Genomic DNA, 23,014 nt, shown 5'->3' with positions numbered 1-23,014 from the left:
TCGGTGAATCCCATGAAATCAGAGAAAGGGATGTGAACTGTGGTAAATGCCATGAAATCATTTAAAGGGATGGGAAAAGTGGTGAAACTGACTGATATTAGCAAGATGTATTTGAGAAATTCAAATGACAGCACTGTATGCCAGTCTAGATAAATAAGTAGATGTGTCAGCAAAGGCATAGGAAAATGTTGGATGAATTTGAAATCAAACCCTTTTTTAAACAAAAGTGTATTATATGTTCTTCTCCCATTCACACATTCTCAGATCTGTGAACACAATTCTTACCAATGTGATAAGGAAACGCATCTTGCTAACAAGACGTTAAAGACCTGTTAATTACTACTGTTAATTATCTAATGGGCTAATAGTGTTTTTACTGATTAGTAAAACGAGTTTGCCCCGCGGGGGGTCTCCAGCTGATAGTCATGCACAATGCAGTATCTATAAACTCCATTAGATGGCAGCACATTTATTGTGTGCACACAACAGATTAAAATGGATTTGTTCCTAATTATAGCCAGTATAAAATCCTCAGCTGCCTGCTATGTATTTCTATCCAGGTTTATTCCAGTCACAGGCAGAAAGCTGATTGTCACACTAAATTCAATTATGCCCCTCTGTTTTATTCAAAGTATCAATGTTTACAGTTTATATTTTGTACAAAATTGTAGCTCCTTTTTTATTTTTACACTTTGGAAATATATTTATAATTAGCAGTGTGCACAATGGTGCAAGACAAGAAAGCCGAGCCAACTATTGTATATTTAAAAGAGAAGTATGTTTTATTGTTTTTTTTAAAATTAAAGATTCATACTTAACTTGGGTGCATGCAGCATCAGACTGATGCTGCATGAATCCAAATTTCGGACACAAATTCCGAAATACGAATTAACGGCTAATACGAAACGTAACGTAACGAAACAAAACAAATTTATTGATGGGGCACATGTCTACTGGCTGGCTGGATTCAGTACTTAAATCACAGACATGTAGCAAGCATGCAGATCAGAAAAGTCAGAGTAAAATCAGAACACCCAATCAGTGACATTAAAGATATTGACACTATTGAATCAGCAAGACAATCGGGCATCTAGTATTTTTCAGAACACTGACAAAAGAGGTAATAACCTTAAAACACATGGCCTAGCCCCTGGAAGCATCCTGCACCCTAGAGCAGTGGTTTTAAACCCGTTTTGAGATCAGGGCTTGGTATATTCTTCTAAAGCCTTCCATGCCCAATAAAAAATAAAGTTTATAATCACTCGAAAAAGGTCTGTGAATGCAAAACACGTATTGAAATGCTGGGAAGCTCTGGATGGGGCTGGGTATCCCTGTGGGGGAAGATAAGTAATGGAGGTTGTGAAGTGGGTAAGCATACTCTGCAGCATACTTGGTGGACGTGAAGGAGATGAGGCTTCTGGAGGAAGCTGGGGGGCACTGTTAGAAGTTAAAGGCACTATGGTGGGCTGGAGGCTCTGCAGCAGAATGAGTATCACTGTGGAGGATGAGGGCTCCCAGGGGACCTGGACACACTGTGGGCCACTATGGGAGGTTGGCATGCACTGCGGGATGTTAAGGGATCTGCAGGTGGCTGGAGGTCATAGATATGCTGAAAAAAGGGTGTCTCTTTAAGGGATTGTAAAGTCCTGTTTTTTTCCCTATAAAAATAACAGACCTAGGGGGGTTTTCATCCTGATTCAATTCACAAAAATAATATACAGGCTTCAATTCAACCCTGTGTGTAGTTTGCAAGGGATGGTGGCTAACGTCCGGTTCTAGACCTGAAGACGTTAAACTTTTTTATCCCCTTAGAGATCTTCAAAATGGAGTCCATTAAACCAGCACAGCCAGATGGCAAAATGCTATTTTTGGATATTCACGATGACTATCTAAATATGCCAAAATATATATTTCTTTCATAATTGGTAAGCTTGCGATCGGCTAGAGGCATTTATGGTTTAATAGTCTGCCTTTTGGCCTATGCAGGTCTCTGAATCTCTTCACAAGGGTTAGCTCCACTCAGAGAAAAAGTTCTCCAGGTGCACCTCTACAGGCACAACATTATTCTTCTATCGAGAGATGTAAAACAATTGCTGATACATCAAGAGATTCTCATAAACACCCTGCGGGGAGATGGCTGGTTTATTAACTCTCTCTAACTTAACAGTTAGTATTCCAGGCGGTACTCTGCCAACTCCACTGTTCTGCTTCCACCAGAGAAAATGTGGCAGTCAAAGAAGGAATGCTGAAGACAGTAATTTCCATTTCTTAGTGCTTCAATCTTTGGAGCACAATGTCATCATACCAATAATCCATTGGGCGCTCTGACTTTGACAGTTTAAGCTGGGATTCTTAGCACAATAGAGTCTGGAACAGTTATCAACTGACACTCAGTATAAGCGGTGGTGGCTAAAGAAGGGGAATCTGATGAAGTCACCCTGTTAGAACCATTAGACTAGATCATAATTACTATTAATCTTGGCAAAGATAGCCTGGAAGGCATACTGAGAGAAAGCGTTGGTTCAGTCCAATGGGAGATTCCCAGCCAAGTGGGGTAGTCTTAAATACCCTAGAAATCCAAGTAGCTTCTTTAGCACTTTTCGCCTTACTACACAGAATCAAGGAAAGATCAGTCTCTCTGCAGTTGAACAACATGGCAGCAGTTGACTATATTCATCACCAAGAAGGAACTTTTGGCAATATGCCATTACGCTGTCAGGCTGTTGGGGTCAGGAAATCCCCTGCAAATTCCAAAAGCAGTTTACCTCCTAGGGGACTTGAACACACAGACAGACTGACCATCATGCAAACTTCATCATCATGAGGGGACAAATGCCTTGATTTTCTCCATGGATCTGCAATCTAGCCTATATATTTTCCAACAACATTGCTCGTAATAAGATTCTTCTTGAGGCTGTCGATAGTGAACATGGTAGTCTTATACATTCCTCCATTTCAACAATGAGGGCCTTGAGTTTTTGTGGCCATTCATCTCATGAGACAGAAGCCAATTCCCCTTTGCACATATGCAGGCCGTGGCTGCAAACAGGACAACTGATAGGGGGAAGCTTGAGAACCTAGCCTGCACCAGAACGATCTCTACCTTGTGGAGTGTGAGAAGGCACTTTACTAACAACATCTATGCCAAAATCTGGAACAAGTTTGCGTTATTTCTCAGTGGGATGAGATATTGATACTACTGCACCTCCAGTGACAGCGGTTATGGACTTCTTGTTGCCCAGATTAGACATGAGCCTAATGCCTCGTACACACGGTCGGATTTTCCGACGGAAAATGTTCGATGGGAGCTTGTTGTCGGAAATTCCGACCGTGTTTTATCCTCCATCGGACATTTTCCACCGGAATTTCCAACACACAAAATTTGAGATCTGGATCTCACATTTTCCGACAACAAAATCCGTTGTCGGAAATTCCGATCGTGTGTACACAATTCTGACACACAAAGTTTCACGCATGCTCGGAATCAAGCAGAAGAGTCCCCTGGTTATTGAACTTCAATTTTCTCTGCTCGTTCATACGTGTTGTATGTCACCACGTTCTTGACGTTTGGAAAATCTGTCGGAAAAAAAAACATGGATTTTGTGTAACGTGTGTACAGGGCATTAGCCTATATTACTTGAGATTGCTAGTGTTGACTAGGTTGGCAATAACTAGGCTTAAATGTGCCAGAAATCCTTTCGTTGGCACAAATTTTGAAGACAGGCAGGAGGTTTCGACCACCAGGAAAGAGAATTTTTCCCATTGGAATCTATCCGTGTTGCTGGATTTGACCATTTGTACAACAGAACAGTGTTCAATTTGTGACATTACCTACTAGGCAGTATCTATCGCAAGATCTTTAAGCGGTACGGAGTAGATCCGGTGTCTTGCCATTAGTGGACTATGGAGGAAGGAATGTTCCGTCTTCTGTCCCATTCTAATTAAAAACTGATTCAACAAGTAGACCCCACCCTGTCAGCTAGTTATTTATCACTAGTATGCTGCCATGGTGGCATCAGGAAAATGGAAAATTGTATCAAATAGTTACTGTAATTTTCCTTTCCTGATGCTAAACCATGGCTGCATACGGACCCACCCCTTGTACGTTTCAGTATGTAGCTAATTACAAAGAATGGTGTGGGGCCTAACTAGGCCTTTAATTTATACTATTCACTGATCCAGAGGGAGTGGAAGTGAGGCAGAGCCTATCACTAATATGCTGCCATGATTTGGTGTCAGGAAAGGAAAATTACGGTAAGCATTTGATACAATTTTCCATTTTCCCGGTGCTAAACCTTTCATCCAATTTCTAAATCGCTGCATTTGGAAATCTCATAAGCCAATATAAAGGAAAAGTAGTAGTAGAAAAATCACTTGTTGGTTTAACCAAGCTTTTTTTTTTTGTACAAATCTCCTTTAAGGGGGGCATGACAGGGGGTGTGTCCTATATGTACATACTTTTTCTAATAGGTGTCCCTCGTTCTCATTGTAGAAAATTGGGAGGTATGGTAAAGACCCACAGACTAGCAATAATTCAAGCAGTATTGGCAGTAGGATACATGCTGGTAACTGTACTTCATATGCAGTATTTTCTTGTATTTACAGGCAGATCTTTTTTAGGCTGGAAATATATAAAAAATAAATGTGGTCTGCTGAATTAATCCACTAGCTCCAGCAGTTTGCCACCAAACTCCTAATGTTCTTTTCAACCACTCTCTCCAATATACTGTAATTCCCCGTACACACGATCTGACTTTCTGACAACAAAACCGTGGAATTTTGTTCAAAGGTTGTTGGCTCCAACTTGTCTTGCATACACACGGTCACACAAATGTTGGCCAACAATTACGAACGTAGTGACGTACTAGATGTACTACGTGTTTTTCAGCTCTTTAGTGCCACCCTTTGGGCTCCTTCTGCTCATTTCGTGTTAGTAGAAGTTTGGTGAGTGTTGATTTGCACTTTTCTTTTTGCGTTTTTTATTTTGCGCTATTATTATTCTTGATATCACTTGAAAAAAAAAAGCCTTTGAAAATTTGTTTGCAATAACTCCATCAGTATCACCAGCAAAGCAGCTTCATTATTATCCCATTAAAGAAGAAGAAGAGAATTGTGCGCTGCGTACGTGGCATATGGTACAGGATTGACTTTGTTAAGTCCATGAGTAATTATCTTTCCAATTTTCTACATTTATTGGAACTTTAAGCACAGAAAAAAGTACTCACTTGTGATGTCATAAACGACCACAGCCACAGTAGAGTCTCGGATGTAGCTTGGGATGAGGCTACGGAACCTCTCTTGACCAGCGGTGTCCCAGAGTTGCAGTCTGACCTGAGACAAAATAATGTGCAACAAGTCACAGAAAAGACTACAGATGTTGAAAGTAGTGTTGTTTCAGTTAGTTTACTACCACAAATTATAATGATCAGACTTCTGCATTTTCTTTAGTGCTTGAGTCCTGTGTGTGTACTCAAACAAGCCCAATGTAAAGGGAGGCCATAAAACCCCAAATATAGAATCGTAGGATGGCACCTGGAAACATATCTCATGCTATCTTGTAGCATCAGTGTAGAAGTCAATGCCCCATACACACTATCAGTTTTTCTGCTGAGTTTTTCCATCAGGTTTACCAAAACCATGTAGTACAAGGGCCTGCCTGATTGCATGCAATTGGAAACTCCTAAGGTTTGACCTCATATTATATGGTTTTGGTAAATCTGAAGGAAAAACTCAGCAGAAAAACTGATAGTGTGTATGGGGCTTTAGTTGCCACACTCCAACTCCCTCTAAAGTTGGATCAACCTCACAAAGGAGATTATGAACACCAATAAATGCATAATACTGTACATGACTTTACCAGTGATCAAGGTTGGCTGCTGGACATTAGATCAGACTAATACAAACGTGTACTGTTTAATCTGTGCAAAAAGAGTAGCCCCTTTCGAACTCCAAAAACTGGTAAAATCTACTTTGTGATTTTTACCTACAGGTAAGCCTATAATAAGGCTTACCTGTAGGTTAATTTAATATCTCCTAAGCAGGCGCTGGTAGGAGATATTCATACTGGATGCAGCTGGTGACGTCACCAGCACATGCACTCTGAAGATGCGAGAACCGAGGGCTCCAGCACGCATGCGCAGGAGTGACGTCATTGGGGCCACTCACACAGCCAGAGTCCGTGAACTTGGAAAGGAAGACCGGGTGAAGATGGAAGCCCTGTCAGCTTTGACAGTGATGCATACTAACACATTTTGGAATTGTCTTGTAGGAGAAAGTTTTTTTTTTGTATACTAAAGCGGTTTACAACCACTTTAAAGTAGAACTATAGGCAAAACTTATTTTTTCATTTTGGATAGCGTGAGGGAGGGTTATAACCCCTGTTGGTTTATTTTTTTACCATCTGAGCCCCGTTGGGTAGATTTACCTTCACTTCCTGTTCCATAGCCAAAACAGGAAGTGAGAGGAAATCCCTGCACATTAGGGGAATCCCTTGGGGACTCCCCAGACCATTAGAACTAATGTTCCCAACAATAAAAACGGACAGGTGTTCTAATCCATCTCCACTCTATCCAAAACTAAAAAAAAGTTTTCCCTTTAGCTATACTTTAACCTCTTTCCAACCAGCCATCTCAGTTATACTGGTTGGCTCGGCTGCATGAGTCCCCATAGCTGTATGTCACTTCCTTCAACAGCTATAGCAGGCATGCGCCCACAGCACATCGCCGGAGCTGGAGCTGATGCATGTGGCCGGCGGCCGCGATGTCCACCGGCCACCCACGATCATTCCACAGAGAGCCAGAATGGGTATCTGTCAATGTAAACAAACAGATCCCCATTCTGACAGGTGAGCAGAGAAAGATCGTCTGTTCCTACTGATCAGAAACAGCAACATCTCTTTCCTCCCTGTCAGTACACTCCCCCCACAGTTAGAAACACCTCTCTAGGGAACACATTTAACCCATTGATTGCTCCTGATGTTAATCTTTTTCCTGCCAGTGTCATTAGTACAATGTCAGTGCAAATTTTTAGCACTGATCACTGTAATAATGTCACTGGTTCCCCAAAAAAGAAGAGTAAAAAATTTCAGTTGGGTGTCCGAACTGTCTGCCGTAATGTCACAGCCCCACTAAAAATTGCTGTTCACTGGCATTACTAGTAAAAAAAAAAAAATTATAATAATAAATGCCATAAATATATCCCCTATTTTGTAAACGTTTAACTTTTGAGAAAACCAATCAATATACGCTTATTGCGTTTTTTTTTAACAAAAATATGTAGTAGAATACATATTGGCCTAGACTGATGATCAGTCTAGGCCAATATGTATTCTACTACATATTTTTGTTAAAAAAAAACACAATAAGCGTATATTGATTGGTTTTCGCAAAAGTTAAACGTTTACAAAATAGGGGATATATTTATGGCATTTATTATTATAATTATTATTTTTTTTTACTAGTAATGCCATTTTTTTGGGGGATATTTATTATAGCAAAAAGTAAAAATGTGTTTTTTCTAAATTGGCGGTCTTTTTTTGTTTAGAGCGCAAAAAAGAGAAACCGCAGAGGTGATCAAATACCACCATAAGAAAGATCTATTTGTGGGGAAAAATGGACATCAATTTTGTTTGTGCAAAACGTTGCATGACCGCGCAATTGTCAGTTAAAGTGACACAGGGGTCTTATCGCAAAATGTAGCCTGGTCATTAAAGTAGTGTTGCCACCAAAAAATAAAAAGTTGCTTAAAATTTGTTAAAAAATAAATAAATAAATAATTGGCAAAAAAATAAAAAATTTTACTCACCTCTAAATACCTGTTGCTAGGAGGTCCCTCGTAGTCTGCCTTCTTCCTTGCCCGGGCTGGTGACATCACTTCCCCTTGCGCCACACATTCACCTGGGACCTGTCACGTGTCTCAAGTGACTGTACAGTGTATCACGGCGCCCTGCGCCGCTCGTGCAAGCGCAGTGGGTGCCTGGCTGTGAAGCCATAGCCGGGTGCCCACAGTACGCATGACAGCGCCGCGAGCAGAGTGGGAAACGAGGGGGGGCTTCTCTCCCCCGCATCGCTGGACCCTGGGGCAGGTAAGTGTCCGATTATTAAAAGTCAGCAGCTGCAGTATTTGTAGCTGCTGACTTTTAATTTTTTTTTTAGGGGGTACCCCACTTTAAGGGGGTAAATCCTTCTGGGGCTGAAGTGGTTAAGGATTGCTGAGGCATATATTTTTGAAAATCTCCAAATTCTTAATCTCCGGGAAACACTTTAAGGGCATCTGCAAAAAAGTAATCTCCTGATATCCTTTCAGATGCTCCCAGATGGCTACTCTTCACCTTAGCATGCCACTGCTGAGAAAAAAAATATGGTTCCTACAATGTTTGAATTGCAGTTGCTAGCAGTCTCAGAAGGTGATCTATTCCTACCCCCCTAATGCTAACTGACTCATGAGTTAAATGTGGCTAATTTACAATTAAATACTGAAAATTATATTAAACCCAAAACTAACAATGTAACATATGGCAGCTTACCAATCATTGGATGTGGTGGCTGCAATCCATTTATTTTTCTTGAGGCTTTTTCCCTGATGATCTGGCCAGTAATGCTGCGTAAACACGATCGGAATTTTGGTTGAAAAAAGCTCTGATGGTTTTACCGATGGAATTCCGACGGGATTTCGCTCAAGCTGTCTTGCATACACATGGTCACACCAAATTCCGACCGCCAAGAACGCGGTGATGTACAACACATACGATGGGACTAGAAAAAGGAAGTTCAATAACCAGTAGCCAATAGCTTCCATCTCGTAGTTGAATCTGAGTATGCAGAATTTCCATCAGAAAAATTGAGAACCTGCGCTCAACCTTTTGCTGGCGGAAATTCAGCCAACAAAATTCCGATTGAGCATACACACAGCATTTTCCGATGAAAAGCTCTCTTCGGTCTTTTGCTGGCTGAAATTCTGACCGTGTGTGCGCGGCATTACACACCTCCAGTATTAAGCCTCATACACACGATAGGACTTTGTACAAACTTCCCGTGGATTTTTGTATAAAGGGCGTTGGCCATAAATTTGTACTGCATACACACGATCTGACTTTTTATGCAACAAACACGAACGTAGTGACGTTTTAATGTACTGACGACACTTCAAAAGAGGATGTTCAATTACTCCGGTGCCACCCTTTGGTCAACTTCTGTATTGTTGTCTGATCGTTCGCATGCGTGTTTGTACTTTGCACAAAAGTCTGATGTTTTTGTGTACACATGATCAGACTTTGCTCCATCAGACTTTTGTTGCCAGAAAGTTTGTCCGTTCGCACAGCCAACAAAAGTCAGATGAAAACCGAAAAAGTTTGTCCTATGGAGCGTACACACGGTTGGATGTTGCCTTAAATCAGCTAATTTGCATGTTTGTTGTCAAAAAGTCTGATCGTGTGTATGGGCCTTTAGAGTGCCTCCATTCTGGACGAAGGAGCAACAGAGACAACTTTGGACAGCAGCATTGTCAGTCTGGGGGAAGCTGTACTAGCAGATTTAGAAACACTAAGCCCTTGTACACACGGTCGGAGAATCCGTCGGAATGTGTCCTATCGGACCGTGTTGTCGGATAATCCGACTGTGTGTGGTATGCATCGGACTGATTCCGTCGGAATATCCATCGGACCCAATTTTCCAACTTGTTGGAAATATTTCCCGACCAACTGGTTCGATTGGACCTAATCCGATCATGTGTAGAGAATTTTGATTGGACCAAGTGCCACGCATGCTCAGATCAAATTTCTACATCAAAGCTATTGGCAACTAGCCTGAACGTAGTCCCATCATAACGAAATTACGTTATCACATTCTGAATGATTGGATTTTTCGACAACGTAAGGCCCATACACACGATCAGACTTTTTGACAACAAACATGCAAATTAGCTGTTTTGGAGCAACATCCGACCGTGTGTACGCTCCATCGGACAAACTTTTTTGGTTTTCATCAGACTTTTGTTGGCTGTGCGAACAGACAAACTTTCTGGCAACAAAAGTCCAATGGAGCAAAGTCTGATTGTGTGTACAGAAAACCATAGGACTTTTGTACAAAGTACAAACAGGCATGCTCAGAACCAATGCAAAAGATCAGACAACAATACAGAAGTTGACCAAAGGTGGCGGTAAAGAGCCGAAAAACCACGTGATTTGGTGAAAGTTGGCTGAAAAAGTCCTGCTGTGTGTATGCAATACAAGTTCAGGGCCGACGCCCTTTGTACAAAAATCCAAGGGAAAGTTTGTACAAAGTCCTATCGTGTGTATGAGGCTTTAGTCCGACCGTGTGTATGCAACAGTTTCGGACGAGATTCGACGGACAAAATCCGACGGATTTGGTTGGCGAAATCTCCGACCGTGTGTACAGGGGCTAAGAAATTGAAGCTGAACCCCAGCTAATAAAAGGAGTTACAGCAAACTTTTGTTTCCTTTTGGGATAAAGGTTTTACATACAGCAAATTAATAAATGCTGACTATTGTAAGAACCTCTATCAGAGGTAAATGGTGTTTCAAAGCCCTTGTACACACGATCGGAGATTCTGACGGAATGTGTCCGTTCGAAGCGTTTTGTCGGATATTCCGACTGTGTGTGGTCTGCATCGGACTGTTTCCGTCGGACCAAATTTTTTTCTAATATTTTCCGACAAAATGCTCCGATCTGACATACTCCGATCATGTGTAGAGAATTCCGATCGGACAAAGTGCCACGCATGCTCAGATCAAATTCCTACATCAAAGTTATTGGCTACTAGCCTAAACGTAGTCCCATCGTAACGAAATTACGTCATCACGTTCTGAAAGATCGGATTTTCCGACAACTTTGTCCGACCGTGTGTATGCAACAGTTTCGGACAAGATCCGTCGGACAAAATCCAACGGACAAAATCCAACGGATTTGGTTGTCAGAATCTCCGACCGTGTGTACAAGGGCTTACTCTTCTAAGCCCTTGTACACACGGTCGGACATTCCGACAACAAAATCCGTTGGATTTTGTCCGACGGATTTTGTCCGAAACTGGTGTTGCATACACACGGTCGGACAAAGTTGTCAGAAAATCCGATCGTTCGTAACGTGATGACGTCATTTAGTTACGACGGGACTACGTTCAGCCTAGTAGCCAATAGCTTTGGTCTCGGAATTTGATCTGAGCAAGCGTGGCACTTTGTCCGATCGGAATTCTGTACAAACGATCGGACAAAGTCCGATCGGATCATGTTGTCGGAAAATTTTATAGCCAAGCTCTCAAACTTTGTCCGTCGGATATTCCGACGGAAACAGTCCGATGGAGCCCACACATTGTCTGATTATCCGACAACACGGTCCGATCGGACATTTTCTGTAGGAATGTCCGACCGTGTATACAAGGGCTAACTGCTACATCTGCAGGAAAGCTTGTTCTTTTGAAAAACAACATACTTACTGACTGGATCTCCAGATGAAAACATAAGAAACCCTAAAAAAGTAAACAAATGCAGCCATCACATCTGAAAGTTGGTAAGCTGCAATCTAATAAATGTTTGCTTTGGGTTTAATGCTACTTTAAGTCCTCATGAGGTAGGGATCATTGTGTCAGTGATAGCATCTTGTTAAATATTTTATTTAGCAAGGAATAAAAAAATTAAAACAATTTAAAAAATGAAACGTGACTTGTGCAGTGAGCGATAACAACAAGGCATAAGTCAACTTTTATTTTTTCAAAACTCTAACCAATATATTTAATATAGATTCTTGCATAAATCAGTAAGGCCAACAAGACGGCAAATTGTTTTGGGCCTATACTATTAATTTCCAGCTTGTGGTAGCTGAGCCCTGTAGACCGTCTGTTACAATGATTTTTTCCTCCCAGTTACAGTACAGATAGGGCTGGCCTTTTGTTATTTGGCACCCTGAATTTAGCAAAGCATTCAATCGTTCCAGCCAAAGCATATGGAGGTTTTACACATGCCAAGAATTCCTCTTTGTGTCAGGAAATTCTTAATTTCATTTGTTGAAACAAATTAAATGAATTTACAGACTCCATTGTCTTGGCTACATAGAGAGAGACTTACATTAAATATTTATGTCTGTTTAAGATTGTATTCAGCCATTTACTTTATAAATGTAAAGATAATCAACATACATTAAACAGGAATAAGTTGGGTAAGTAAAAGCTTTTCATTATTGCAAACTGTTGGCCATATTGGGTAAAGAAATGGCAAATTTATTAATTCAGTTGTGTGTAGAAAATCATATAATTAATATTTTGTCCTTGATGGTTCCAACCAAGACAGCTCCCCAACTATCCTCTTATCCCACCAATTTTAGGCCCAGTTTACACTGGAATTGAAAGCAGGGGTTTGGGGGCGATTTTAACTCTCCTCAAATGCCTATACACTTAATAATATGGACAGCGCACATTGCTGTTCACATTATCAAAACATGAATTGTTAGTGTTGCTTCGCTTCAAAATTGAGGCTTCATGTCAAGTTTCAAACATTTCAACTCCTTCCATTCAAGTCTATGGTATCGTAATGCCGGCAAAGTAGGACAGTTAATAAAAGGCGTTTGTGATGAGGTTTTAACGTGCCAAAAATGCACACAGGGCATTTTGGGGAGTGTTTTTAATGCTCATTAAACGCTTATCAAACACACCTATTAATGCACATTAACCCTATACAGTGAGGGAAAAAAGTATTTGATCCCCTGCTGATTTTGTATGTTTGCCCACTGACAAAGAAATGATCAGTCTATAATTTTAATGGTATGTTTATTTTAACAGTTGGAGACAGAATAACAACAAAAAAAATTGTTGGCAATAACAGAGGTCAGACGTTTCTTGTAAATGGCCACCAGGTTTGCACACATCTCTGGAGGGATTTTCTCCAACTCCTCTTTGCAGATTCTCTCCAAGTCATTAAGGTTTCGAGGTTGCCATTTGGTAACTCAAACCTTCAGCTCCCTCCACATATTTTCTATGGGATTAAGGTCTGGAGACTGGCTAGGCCACTCCAGGACCTTAATGTGCTTCTTCTTGAGCCACACCTTTGTTGTCTTGACCATGTGTTTTAGGTCATTGTCAAGCTGGAATACCCATCCATGACCCATTTTCAATGCCCTGGCTGAGGGAAGGAGGTTTTCACCCATGATTTGATGGTACATGGCCCGCCCATTGTCCCTTTGATGCGGTGAAGTTGTCCTGTCCCCTTAGAAATAAAAACACCCTCAAAGCAAAATTGTTCCACCTCCATGTTTGATGGTAAGGATGGTGTTCTTGGGGTCATAGGCAGCATTCCTCCTCCTTCAAACATGGTGAGTTGAGTTGATGCCAAATAGCTTGATTTTGGACTCATCTGACCACAACACTCTGCGGTCAGATGAGACCACCCAGTTCTCCTCTGAATCAATCAGATGTTCATTAGCAAACTTTAGACAGGCCTGTACATGTCCTTTCTTGAGCAGGGGGGCCTTGCAGGCACTGCAGGATTTCAGTCCTTCATGGCGTAGTGTGTTACCAATTGTTTTCTTGTTGACTATGGTCCCAGCTGCCTTGAGATTATTGACAAGATTCTCCCGTGTAGTTCTGGGATGATTTCTCACCAATCTCATGATCATTGAAACTCCACAAGGTGAGATCTTGCATGGAGCCCCAGACCGAGGGAGATTGACAGTTATTTTGTGTTTCTTGCATTTGCGAATAATCACCCCAAATGTTGTCACCCTCTCATCAAGCTGCTTGGTGATGGTAGCCCATTTCAGCCTTGTGTAAGTCTGCAATGTTGTCCCTGTCATTGGACAGCTCTTTGGTCTTAGCCATGGTGGAGAGATTGGAATCTGATTGATTGATTGATTGCTTCTGTAGACAGCTGTCTTTTATACAGGTAACAAGCTTAGATCAGAAGCACTTCCTTTAGGCTGGGCTCCCACTATTGCGAATTGGATGCGGATTTCCCTGCATCCAATTTGCATTTAAGGAGACTGTGACCGGTTCTCAATGGAGCAGGTTCAAACAGGAGTCCTGTGCATCTTCTGGTCTGAAATTGGACCTGAAATGTTGAACAGGGATGCACCAGACCCCTGCTGTGAGTCGCTCCACATTACAGTGTGAACCCAGCCTTAAAGGATATGCAAAGGTTTGCTTAAAAACACAAGCAAAAAAAAACAAACCTCATACTTATCTGCTCAGAGTGGCCCCGATCCTCCTCTTCTTCAGCTGCGCTCCTGGCTCCTGCTCTTCTCGAGTGCCCCGTTGGAGAGCCTTTCTCTCTCAGGGCACTCGTGCGGGCATGTTCCCGTGACCTGCTGCTGTGTCCATTGACACAGAGAGCAGGATTCGGACCCGCCCCTCGGTTTCTGTGTCATTGGATTTGATTGACAGCAGCAGGAGCCAATGGCTGCGCTGCTATTAAGCTTTCCAATCAGGACCTGAGACACCGGCTGGAGCTGGTGTGCTCATCCCTGTTGCTGGAAAGACCGAGTTCAGGTAAGTAAAAGGGGGGCTCTGGGGGTTTGCTGCATCGCAAGAGGTTTTTCACCTTAATGTATGGAAGGCATTAAGGTGAAAAATCTTGAGGGTTTACAACTCCTTCAGGGCCTGATTCACACCTATGCATTTTTAGTGCTTTTTGCAGATTTGGACTACAGAACGTGTTCCATAGGAAACCATGTTAAATGGACTGTAGTGCAAATCTGCAAAATGCAAAAAGCATGAGTACCCGGAGGGAGAGAGGCTCTCCAATGGGGCACTCGAGAAGAGGAGGAGCCAGGAGTGCCACTCAGGGACCCCAGAAGAAGAGGATCGGGGCCACTCTGTGCAAAACCCACACAGAGCACACAGCAGATAAGTATGACATGTTTGTTTTTTTGTTTTGTTTTTTAAACAAACCTTTGCAGAAGGTGTAAGTTTAAGGGCCGGTTCACACTGCGGGCGATGCGAGGCGACACGACTCGCCTCGCCGCTATCTTACAAGTCGCCCCCGTTCTGTACAATGGAACCGTTCTGAGAGGAGCGACTCGAGTCGCTCCGACTCAGAAAAAAGGTTCCTGTACTACTTTCGGGCGACCTCGGGGCGACTTGCATTGACTTCTATACAGAAGTCATCTGCAAGTTGCCGCTGAGGTCGCGGCAGGTCGCGGCGAGGCAAGTCGGTGTCGCCTCGCATCGCCTGCAGTGTGAACCAGCCCTTAGTGTTAGACAGTGCTGCAAGGTCTTTCTGTCGAACAAACTTGTCTCTGTGGAAGTATTTTGCTTGCATCTCTGCGTATGGCCATTCTTATGATATTCCACTTAGATTTTGGTAGTACTAGTTTCGCCCACACGTGCCGATTTAGTTACCCAAAGGAAAGACTTACACATCCTCCTGTAGACTACAAAGAAGGAGGGTGGTAATCGGATGGGGATAGTCTGCATTTTGTACAACAGGTGGGGAAGAACTATCATCTTTAGGATAGAGGCCTGTTCAAACCAAGAGAGGGTGGACACATCCCACCTTTGTAGATCTTGTTGTAAACATTTCAGTTCTGGCAAAGTTTTCATCTTATAGTACATCTAGCTTGCCAGGGATTTGGATACCCAGATAGGTGATGGCATCTGCTTTTAATTCAAAAGAATAATTTGTCTGGCACTGCTGTACTAGTTTGGGCAGGGACATCAGCGGAGCTGATAGAAAAAGCTAGATGTCATCCGCAATCTTGTATTCCATGTAATGGACCTCCATACCCTTTATATTCGGGTTGGCCCAGATGCAACGTAAGAGGGGTTCTAATGTGAGGATATAGAGTAGGGGTGAAAGAGGACACCCTTCTCTAGAGCTGTCATGGATGGAGAAGGCATCTAATAAGTGGCCATTGACTTTGACTCTAGCCCTTGGATTCACATAAAGGGATCCAATGAAGGTACGCATGCTGCTCCCCAATCCAAGAGCATCTAGCACCGCATCCATATAGTCCCAGGCCACTCAATTCTCCGCATCCATTGCCAGGAAAAACCCTTCCTGCTGAGTAGAGGTGATGCAAGTTCAGGGCTTTAATGGCGTTGTCTCTGGTTTCCCTGCGAGGGACAAAGCCTACCTGATCCATTCTTACCAAGGCTGACACATGGTACGATACTCGTGTAGCACCGGCTCCTGAAGAGCACGCACTATGTTTTTGAAATTTAATGTTACACCTGAACTGTAGTTTGGTTTGGGTATAATTATTCTAAATTTTGACCTCAGCATCAGTCTGACTGGACTATAGGGGTAGCCTGGCCATAGGGGGCACTGTCTTTTCTGGCAGGCATGGAAACACAGTCTGGTTGGGTGCTTTAAGGTTACTTTTCTCTCTGAGCCAGCCCAGTGGGAGTGTCACTCTTGCTGTGCTTTCTGGGAGAGGGTACTTAAGATGTGGATGTCACATGGTTCGGGGTTCCGGTCCAGAAGTATGTTCTGACTCCATGGTTCTGGTCCCCCTGACCAGCTCCCAGGAAGGCTATGGCCTGGGGTGCAGATCCACCCAATTTTATTTCTCGGAGCTGGCTAGCCCGAGGCAAGGAAACTAAGGAAAGGAATCGGAGGTGGTCCGGTGCCATCTCCGGTTGTGGAGAGGCCCAGCAACTTTGTAGCTATCCAGGGGAGAACTCTGAATGGCTATTCTCTGGATTTAGTCAAAGTAAGCAAGTTCTTTATTATTGACTTTGACACTAAGAGTACCTGGACTTTTCTCCTAACCCTCTGATTTTATACTGAGAGACTGTTTGTTAACTACGTTTTTGCAAATAAAAATCCCTCTGTCGTCAGTCTCTAAGGTTTCTGGGCCATCTACCACGGGAATCCCTAGACACGCAAATCAAGGTGAAGAAGGTAACGGTAGGCCCAATTAAATCAGCAGCTCCTTCGGGGGTTAGTGCTACACGCGAGTCACCAGAATTTTAGAAAAAAGCTTTACATCCACATTCAGAAGTGAAACTGGCCGGTAGTTTGCCACATCAGTGGGATCTTTGTTTTCCTTAGGGATCACCGAAATGTAAGCCTCTAGTAGGGTTCCTGAGGGTCAAGGGGTAGAAGAGAGTGTTAAAAGCTTTAAGGAAATGTGGAGGTAGAAGGTCTGCGTAGCATTTATAATAAGAATCGGCCCCAGGCTTTTGCCAGGCATTGTGGTCTTCAGGGCTTCTTCCCATTCCTCAGAGGACAAAGGGGCTTCCAAAGGGGTCTGGTCGCTTTCAGATAAAGCGGTAGAGCTATACTTACTAAGAAAGTCCCGTAGCAGTTTCGAGCATGCCCTGTCTGCTATAGGACTATGGCTTGTCTCGTTAAGATTATAAAGTTTGCTATAAAAGTGAAGGAATCGTTGTGCAATGTCCTCATTTTTGGAGTAGATTGTCCCAGACTGGTCAATCACATGATGGACTGTGGAGGCAAGGGTTAGTTTTTGCGTAAACTTAGCTAACAGCTTCCCTGGCTTGTTGCCCTGTTCATAAAACAGTTTTTGTGACAGTATATGACGTCTTCGTGCCCTTTTAAAAAGTTCCTTTACCAACAGTGATCGCGTGTCCGCTAACTCTTTTGCAGTCTGAATAGCCTGAGAGCATTTATGCTGAGCCTCTAGCTTAGTTATCTTATCAGAAAAGATCAGTATCAGAGCTTGATGTTCCTTTTTTTTCCTAGCTGCAATCTCCAGAAGATGTCCCCGTATGACACATTTATGTGCCTCCCATTGAGTCATGCGTAACACATCTGGCGTGTCATTATGGCGGAAATAGCTGCTAAGGGCCTGTCTAATGGTCTCTGCATCCCCACCATCAGCTAGAATAGAAGCATCCAACCTCCACGTCTTAGTGGACCCCTCTCTCTGCGGGAATCGTAGGGTCACTGTAATCAGGTGATGGTCAGAAAGCACCATGTTTTCAATGGTAGCGTTAAAAAGGTAGGACTGGTTTGCCTGGTGTATAAAAATATAGTCCAATCTCACGTAGCGATTATGCAGCGCCTCTGCTCTTTGTTGGTATAAAGCCCTGCATCCAGGAAACCTGTTCGCTCATCGGGTTCCTATGCAATTTCAGGTTAACCAAACGAAAAAGGGAAGCAAGAACCTTCTCCCAGGCCTGGGTGGATTACCAGATTTCTCGTGCCTGAGAGGATGCGAGTCACAAGGCCATGCAGGGTAGTCCTTCAAAATAGCCATCACGATCTGGCATCCAAGATCTGGAAGTGAGCGATTGTACAGTCAATGCCAGTTCTGTGTCAGATGGATGACGGGGAAACTCATGGGCTCTCATTCGTTTCCATATCAAAACAAATCCTCGATGGGGAGGCGGTTGAGGGTCTATGATGCATTTGTCTGTGTCTTTGTGATCTCGGAGTGGCATCAGGCTGTGTGGGGATCCAGGGATCTGGTTGCAGGAATGCACTGTACCAGTCCGGGACATCCACCACCGGGACGCCCAGGGTGTCACAGAAAGGCTGCAGGTCAGCTGGTGTTCTCAACTGTGCCGTGCGATTACCAGTAGTTGCTTGCAGGCAGAAGGGGAATTTCCACCAATAAGTAATGCGACTGTCATGTAAAGCATGCAGCAGAGGATGTAGATCTCTCCTGCGTTGAAGGGTATTGGCCGAGAGATCTTGAAATAGCTGAATGCGTGCACCCTCATGTTCCAAATGATCATGGTTGCGGGCTAATTGCAGTATTTCTTCCTTTTGAGTGAAATTAACCAGACAGCAAACTGCATCTCTAGGGGGATCAGTGTCTCTGTCTCTTAATCTGAGAGCCCTGTGACACCTTTCCATTTCAACAGGTGCATCAGGCGGCCTACCCAGCAGAGTATTAAAGATGACCCAGACAGCAGACTGTATCTGGGATCCTTCTACTGACTCTAGTATGCCTCTAATTCACAGGTTGTGCCTGTGGCCCCTGTTGTCTAGGTCCTCCATGTGCCTGTGCATGTCCATCAAGTGCTGGGCATGAATGTTTTAGACTCTTTGGACTTGCTGGATGGCTACCTCATGTGTCATGGCCGCCGCCTCCATGTGTTCCAGCCGAGAAGCCACTGCTCTAATGTCCATTTTAAGGTCAGAAATGGCTGCAGACAGAGGGCTCTTGATATCCATGGCTACTTTTTGGAGATCGGCTAAGCACAGTAGGGGAGAGGAGTGAGAGGTGGGCGTACCTGCAGCAGAGGCACCAGGGGAGTCAGCAGTGTTGCCGTAACTCCGGTCCAAGGCCTGAGACGCAGCCTGTGGATCAGCGTGCTGGGTGCTGAACATCGTTGGTATATTCCTGTTAAGTTGTGTGGATCAGTCCTGCTGGGACCAGGTGGCTGACGAGCTCCTCCCGGTCATCTTTGCCCGTTAATGTGTGGGTTGTCCCACTGATTAAAGGCAAAACAGAAGCTCTGGATGGTGGAGCTCTCAGTCTATGCTGCCATCTTCCTCCGTTGCTAGGCCATGCCCCTGTATGAAGGTTTTAGCTTTGTTGCCCTTCTCTGGACTCTCTCCAGTTCCAACACATCCTTCCAGACTGGTGCCCAGAACTGGATGGCATACTCAAGATGCGGCCGTACCAGAGTCTTGTAGAGTGGGAGAATTGTCGTTTTATCTTTGAAGTAAATACTCTTTTTAATACATGCCAATATTCTGTTGGCTTTGCTTGCAGCAGCTTGGCATTGCATGCCATTGCTGAGCCTGTCATCTACTAAGACCCTCAGGTCCTTTTCCATCCTAGATTCCCCCAAAGGTTCTCCCCATAGCAAGTAACTTGCTTTCGTATTTTTAGCACCCAAATGCATTACTTTACATTTTTCAACATTAAACCTCATTTGCCATGTAGTTGCCCACCCTATTAATTTATTTAGGTCTTCTTGTAAGGTTTCCACATCCAGTGCAGAAGTTATTGGCCTGCTTAACTTGGTATCATACGCAAATACTGAGATTTCGCTGATTATCGTATCCTCTATATCACTTATGAATAAATTAAACAGAAATGGTCCCAGGACAGATCCTTGGGGGAACCCACTTACCACACCGAACTATTCCCAGTACTCACTATTTAACACCACCCTTTGGACCCGCCCCTGCAGACAGTTTTCAACCCAGGTACTCACCCTATTGTTCATGCTGACAGACCTCATTTTCTATAGTAAACATTTGTGGGGAATGGTTTTAAATGCCTTTGCAAAATCCAGAGACATTACATCCACAGGCCTTCCTTTATCTAGATGGCAGCTCACTTCTTCATAGAATGATAATAGATATAGTCCCTTATCATCCTCATCAATAGCTTGCAAACTATTGATGTTAGGCTAACTGGCCTGTAGTTCCCCTGGATATATCTCGACCCCTTCTTAAATATTGGTACCATGTTGGCTTCTCTCCAGTCGTATGTGCTGGCGATGAATGCACTGCATGCAAAATACAGCATTTGACAACAAAAGGACTATGTTTAATCTGCTTTTCTAAACACACCTCAGTAGGACCCGCTGCATCCAAAGAAATGCAACTCAATACAAATGAAGTCTAAAGCAGCCTCTGAGGTGTCATCTATACTACTCCATTGAAATAAATGAGAATGACCTGCGTTTGACAGGGATTTTAAATGCATGTGAGGCAGATGATAACGCTTGAGTACACAAGCCCTTACTTTCCTCAAAAAATGTGTCCCTTGGCCTTCTGGTGTAGGTAAACTGCTGAGTCTTGATGCAAGAAGTCAGCTTCTGTTCTGGTCTCTGCAATTGCTGAGCAGTTGTTTTGTCTCCCCAAAAAAGAGGTATATCTACTGTTCATTGGAAGGTATATACAGTAGCGTATCAATTAGTAGAGGAAGCAAATGTTATTTTACTATGTGTACATTGGTGTCGCTTGCTATAGTCCCTGCTCCCCTACCCAGGCAATGTCAGAGCAGATCTGAGCCTGAGTGGAACTGCGGGTGAGGGTGTCTGCCCATTCTGTTTTCCCTAGCTCCTACTCCTCTCTCCCTCTATTCTGCTTGAGCCAATTGGCAGCAGGAGGAGAATACAGCAGCCGCACTGTAGACTGGGACAGGTAGTTTGTGGCCATCCTGTGCACTGCACAGGATGGCTACAGAAACTACAGATCCCAATATACTCTGGGACTGGAGGAGGGGTTAGAAGGGAATTTTATGAAACTACTTGGGAAAGATCGAGGTTGTTGGCACCAAGGGGACATAGAGAGGGACCACTGTCCGTATGTCCACTGCCTTTTGGAGGTCTGGTCAGAGGAGACCCAATCTGGTGACTGGGAGTAAAGACATCTGTTGCAGCATGGCATCAGCTGCACCAACAGCACCTGCACAGTTGATACAGAGAGGCTGGAGCATTCATCTACCGCCTGCTCTCACCGCTGTTTGTCAGAGGGTTCGGGAAGAGACTGATGGGACCCCTTGCATTGTGGATGCCTGCAGTCGTACACGAAAAGCTGGTGAGATAGCAATCTGCCCAGCACTGACATTGTTAATAGAGGCCGATTTGCTGAGAAAAGGACATCAAGTGTACCCAGGTCTCCCATCATGTCTATATCACCCTTATGCCCCCTGTACACATGGTCAGACATTCCAACAACAAAATCCTTTGTATTTTTTCAGACGGATTTTGGCCCAAACTTTTCTTGCATACACACGGTCACACAAAGTTGTTGGAAAATCCAGTTGTTCAGAAGAGGCGACGTACAACACGTACAACGGGACTATAAAGAGGCCAGTAGCCAATAGCTTTCGTCTCGTAATTTATTCTGAGCATGCATGGCCCTCTGTGAATCGGAATTGTCTACACACGATCGGAATTAAACGATCGGATTTTGTTGTGGGAAAATTTTAGATCCAGATCTCAAACTTTGTGTTTCGGAAATTCCGAAGGAAAAAGTCAGATGGAGCCCACACACGATCGGAATTTCCGACAACACAGTGTGATCGCACATTTTCCGTCGGAAAGTCCGATCGTGTGTACAGGGCATTACACAGCTCCTCTACCAAATGTTTATACTGCACACTTACTGTCTCTACACCACTGTTATACTGAACTGTTACTGCATCTGACCCACTCCTGCTGAGTACCTGTCCCACATCTACGCTGCATCTGTGCAAAGTCTATACCATTCCTATAGTATTCGCCATCATGACAGTTGTTAAGTGTACCAACACATCCTAAAAAGGCCTCAACGATATCCGGCAAAAGAAACATTGTAAGGACTGTTCCCCATCACATAATCTTCTCGCAAACCCCTTTTATCTCCCTATACCTATTCTTGGGTGCATACATATGTAATAGATTGAAAAATCAAATACTCACTGTTCTGTCTTCTAAGTACATTGTCTTTGACAGAAAGTCTATTCCAATTGTAGCCTATACAAAAGCAAAAAAGAAGGTTAAACTATAAAAGTGCTTCAGTTTATTTATATATGCATAAATAGATAGGTAGGGGATATAAAAGGTCAAACTATATCTCAAACTAAATCTACTTTAAAAAAATAAATAAAAAAAAAAGCTGCACTGCATTTATGATTATATATTATGTGTTGTGTGGAAACACCTAACATTGGAAGCAGAGGCATTTTTGCTGTATTAGTGATTGTGCAAGGGTTTTTTTTCAGTTATCACCCTGAATGTGCATAACCTGGATCACTTTAAAGTACACTTGCCTTTAGTGTGAAAAGCATTAAAGTACACATTAATATCCATAGCCTGACCACAGGTACACCTTAAAGTGGAACTCCAACCCTACCTGCCCCCCCCCCCCCATTCTGGCCTAGGCTAGAATTATGTGGTGCAGTTCTTGAGCCTACTGGGATATGCACGTCACATATCTCAAGAGCCATCAGCTCCCATCCATTAAGGGGGCCGGCCTGGCAGCATGTCATCAGGAGACAGCTGTTTAAACCCAGAAAAGACAATCTCCTCCCATTGATGTAATAGAGGAAGGTGGCGGCATGGGATCAGAACAGTCATTGTGGAGAAGAGAATCGCAGAAGGACATGCTGAAGTGGCTGGGGTAGTAAGTATTTGAATTGAGGACAACCCAACATCA

General features: G+C 43.4%; 1 protein-coding gene across 1 annotated transcript in view; it reads right to left on the bottom strand.

Annotated features, from left to right (window-relative positions):
• The window catches only part of RAB6B (RAB6B, member RAS oncogene family), a 105,586-nt gene that overhangs the window by 38,903 nt on the left and 43,669 nt on the right, over positions 1–23,014 (bottom strand). Inside the window, exons 3-4 of the mRNA XM_077488657.1 lie at positions 22,279–22,332; positions 5,226–5,331 (exon numbers count right to left, since the gene is read on the bottom strand). Coding sequence (XP_077344783.1) covers positions 5,226–5,331; positions 22,279–22,332 — 160 coding nt within the window. The remainder of the gene's footprint in view (positions 1–5,225; positions 5,332–22,278; positions 22,333–23,014) is intronic.

Source organism: Lithobates pipiens, unplaced genomic scaffold (assembly GCF_037356315.1).
Source record: "Lithobates pipiens isolate NorthernLeopardFrog02 unplaced genomic scaffold, aLitPip1_a1.2 Scaffold_18, whole genome shotgun sequence".
Lineage (NCBI taxonomy): Eukaryota > Metazoa > Chordata > Amphibia > Anura > Ranidae > Lithobates > Lithobates pipiens.
This window is presented reverse-complemented; position numbering and strand designations above follow the sequence as displayed.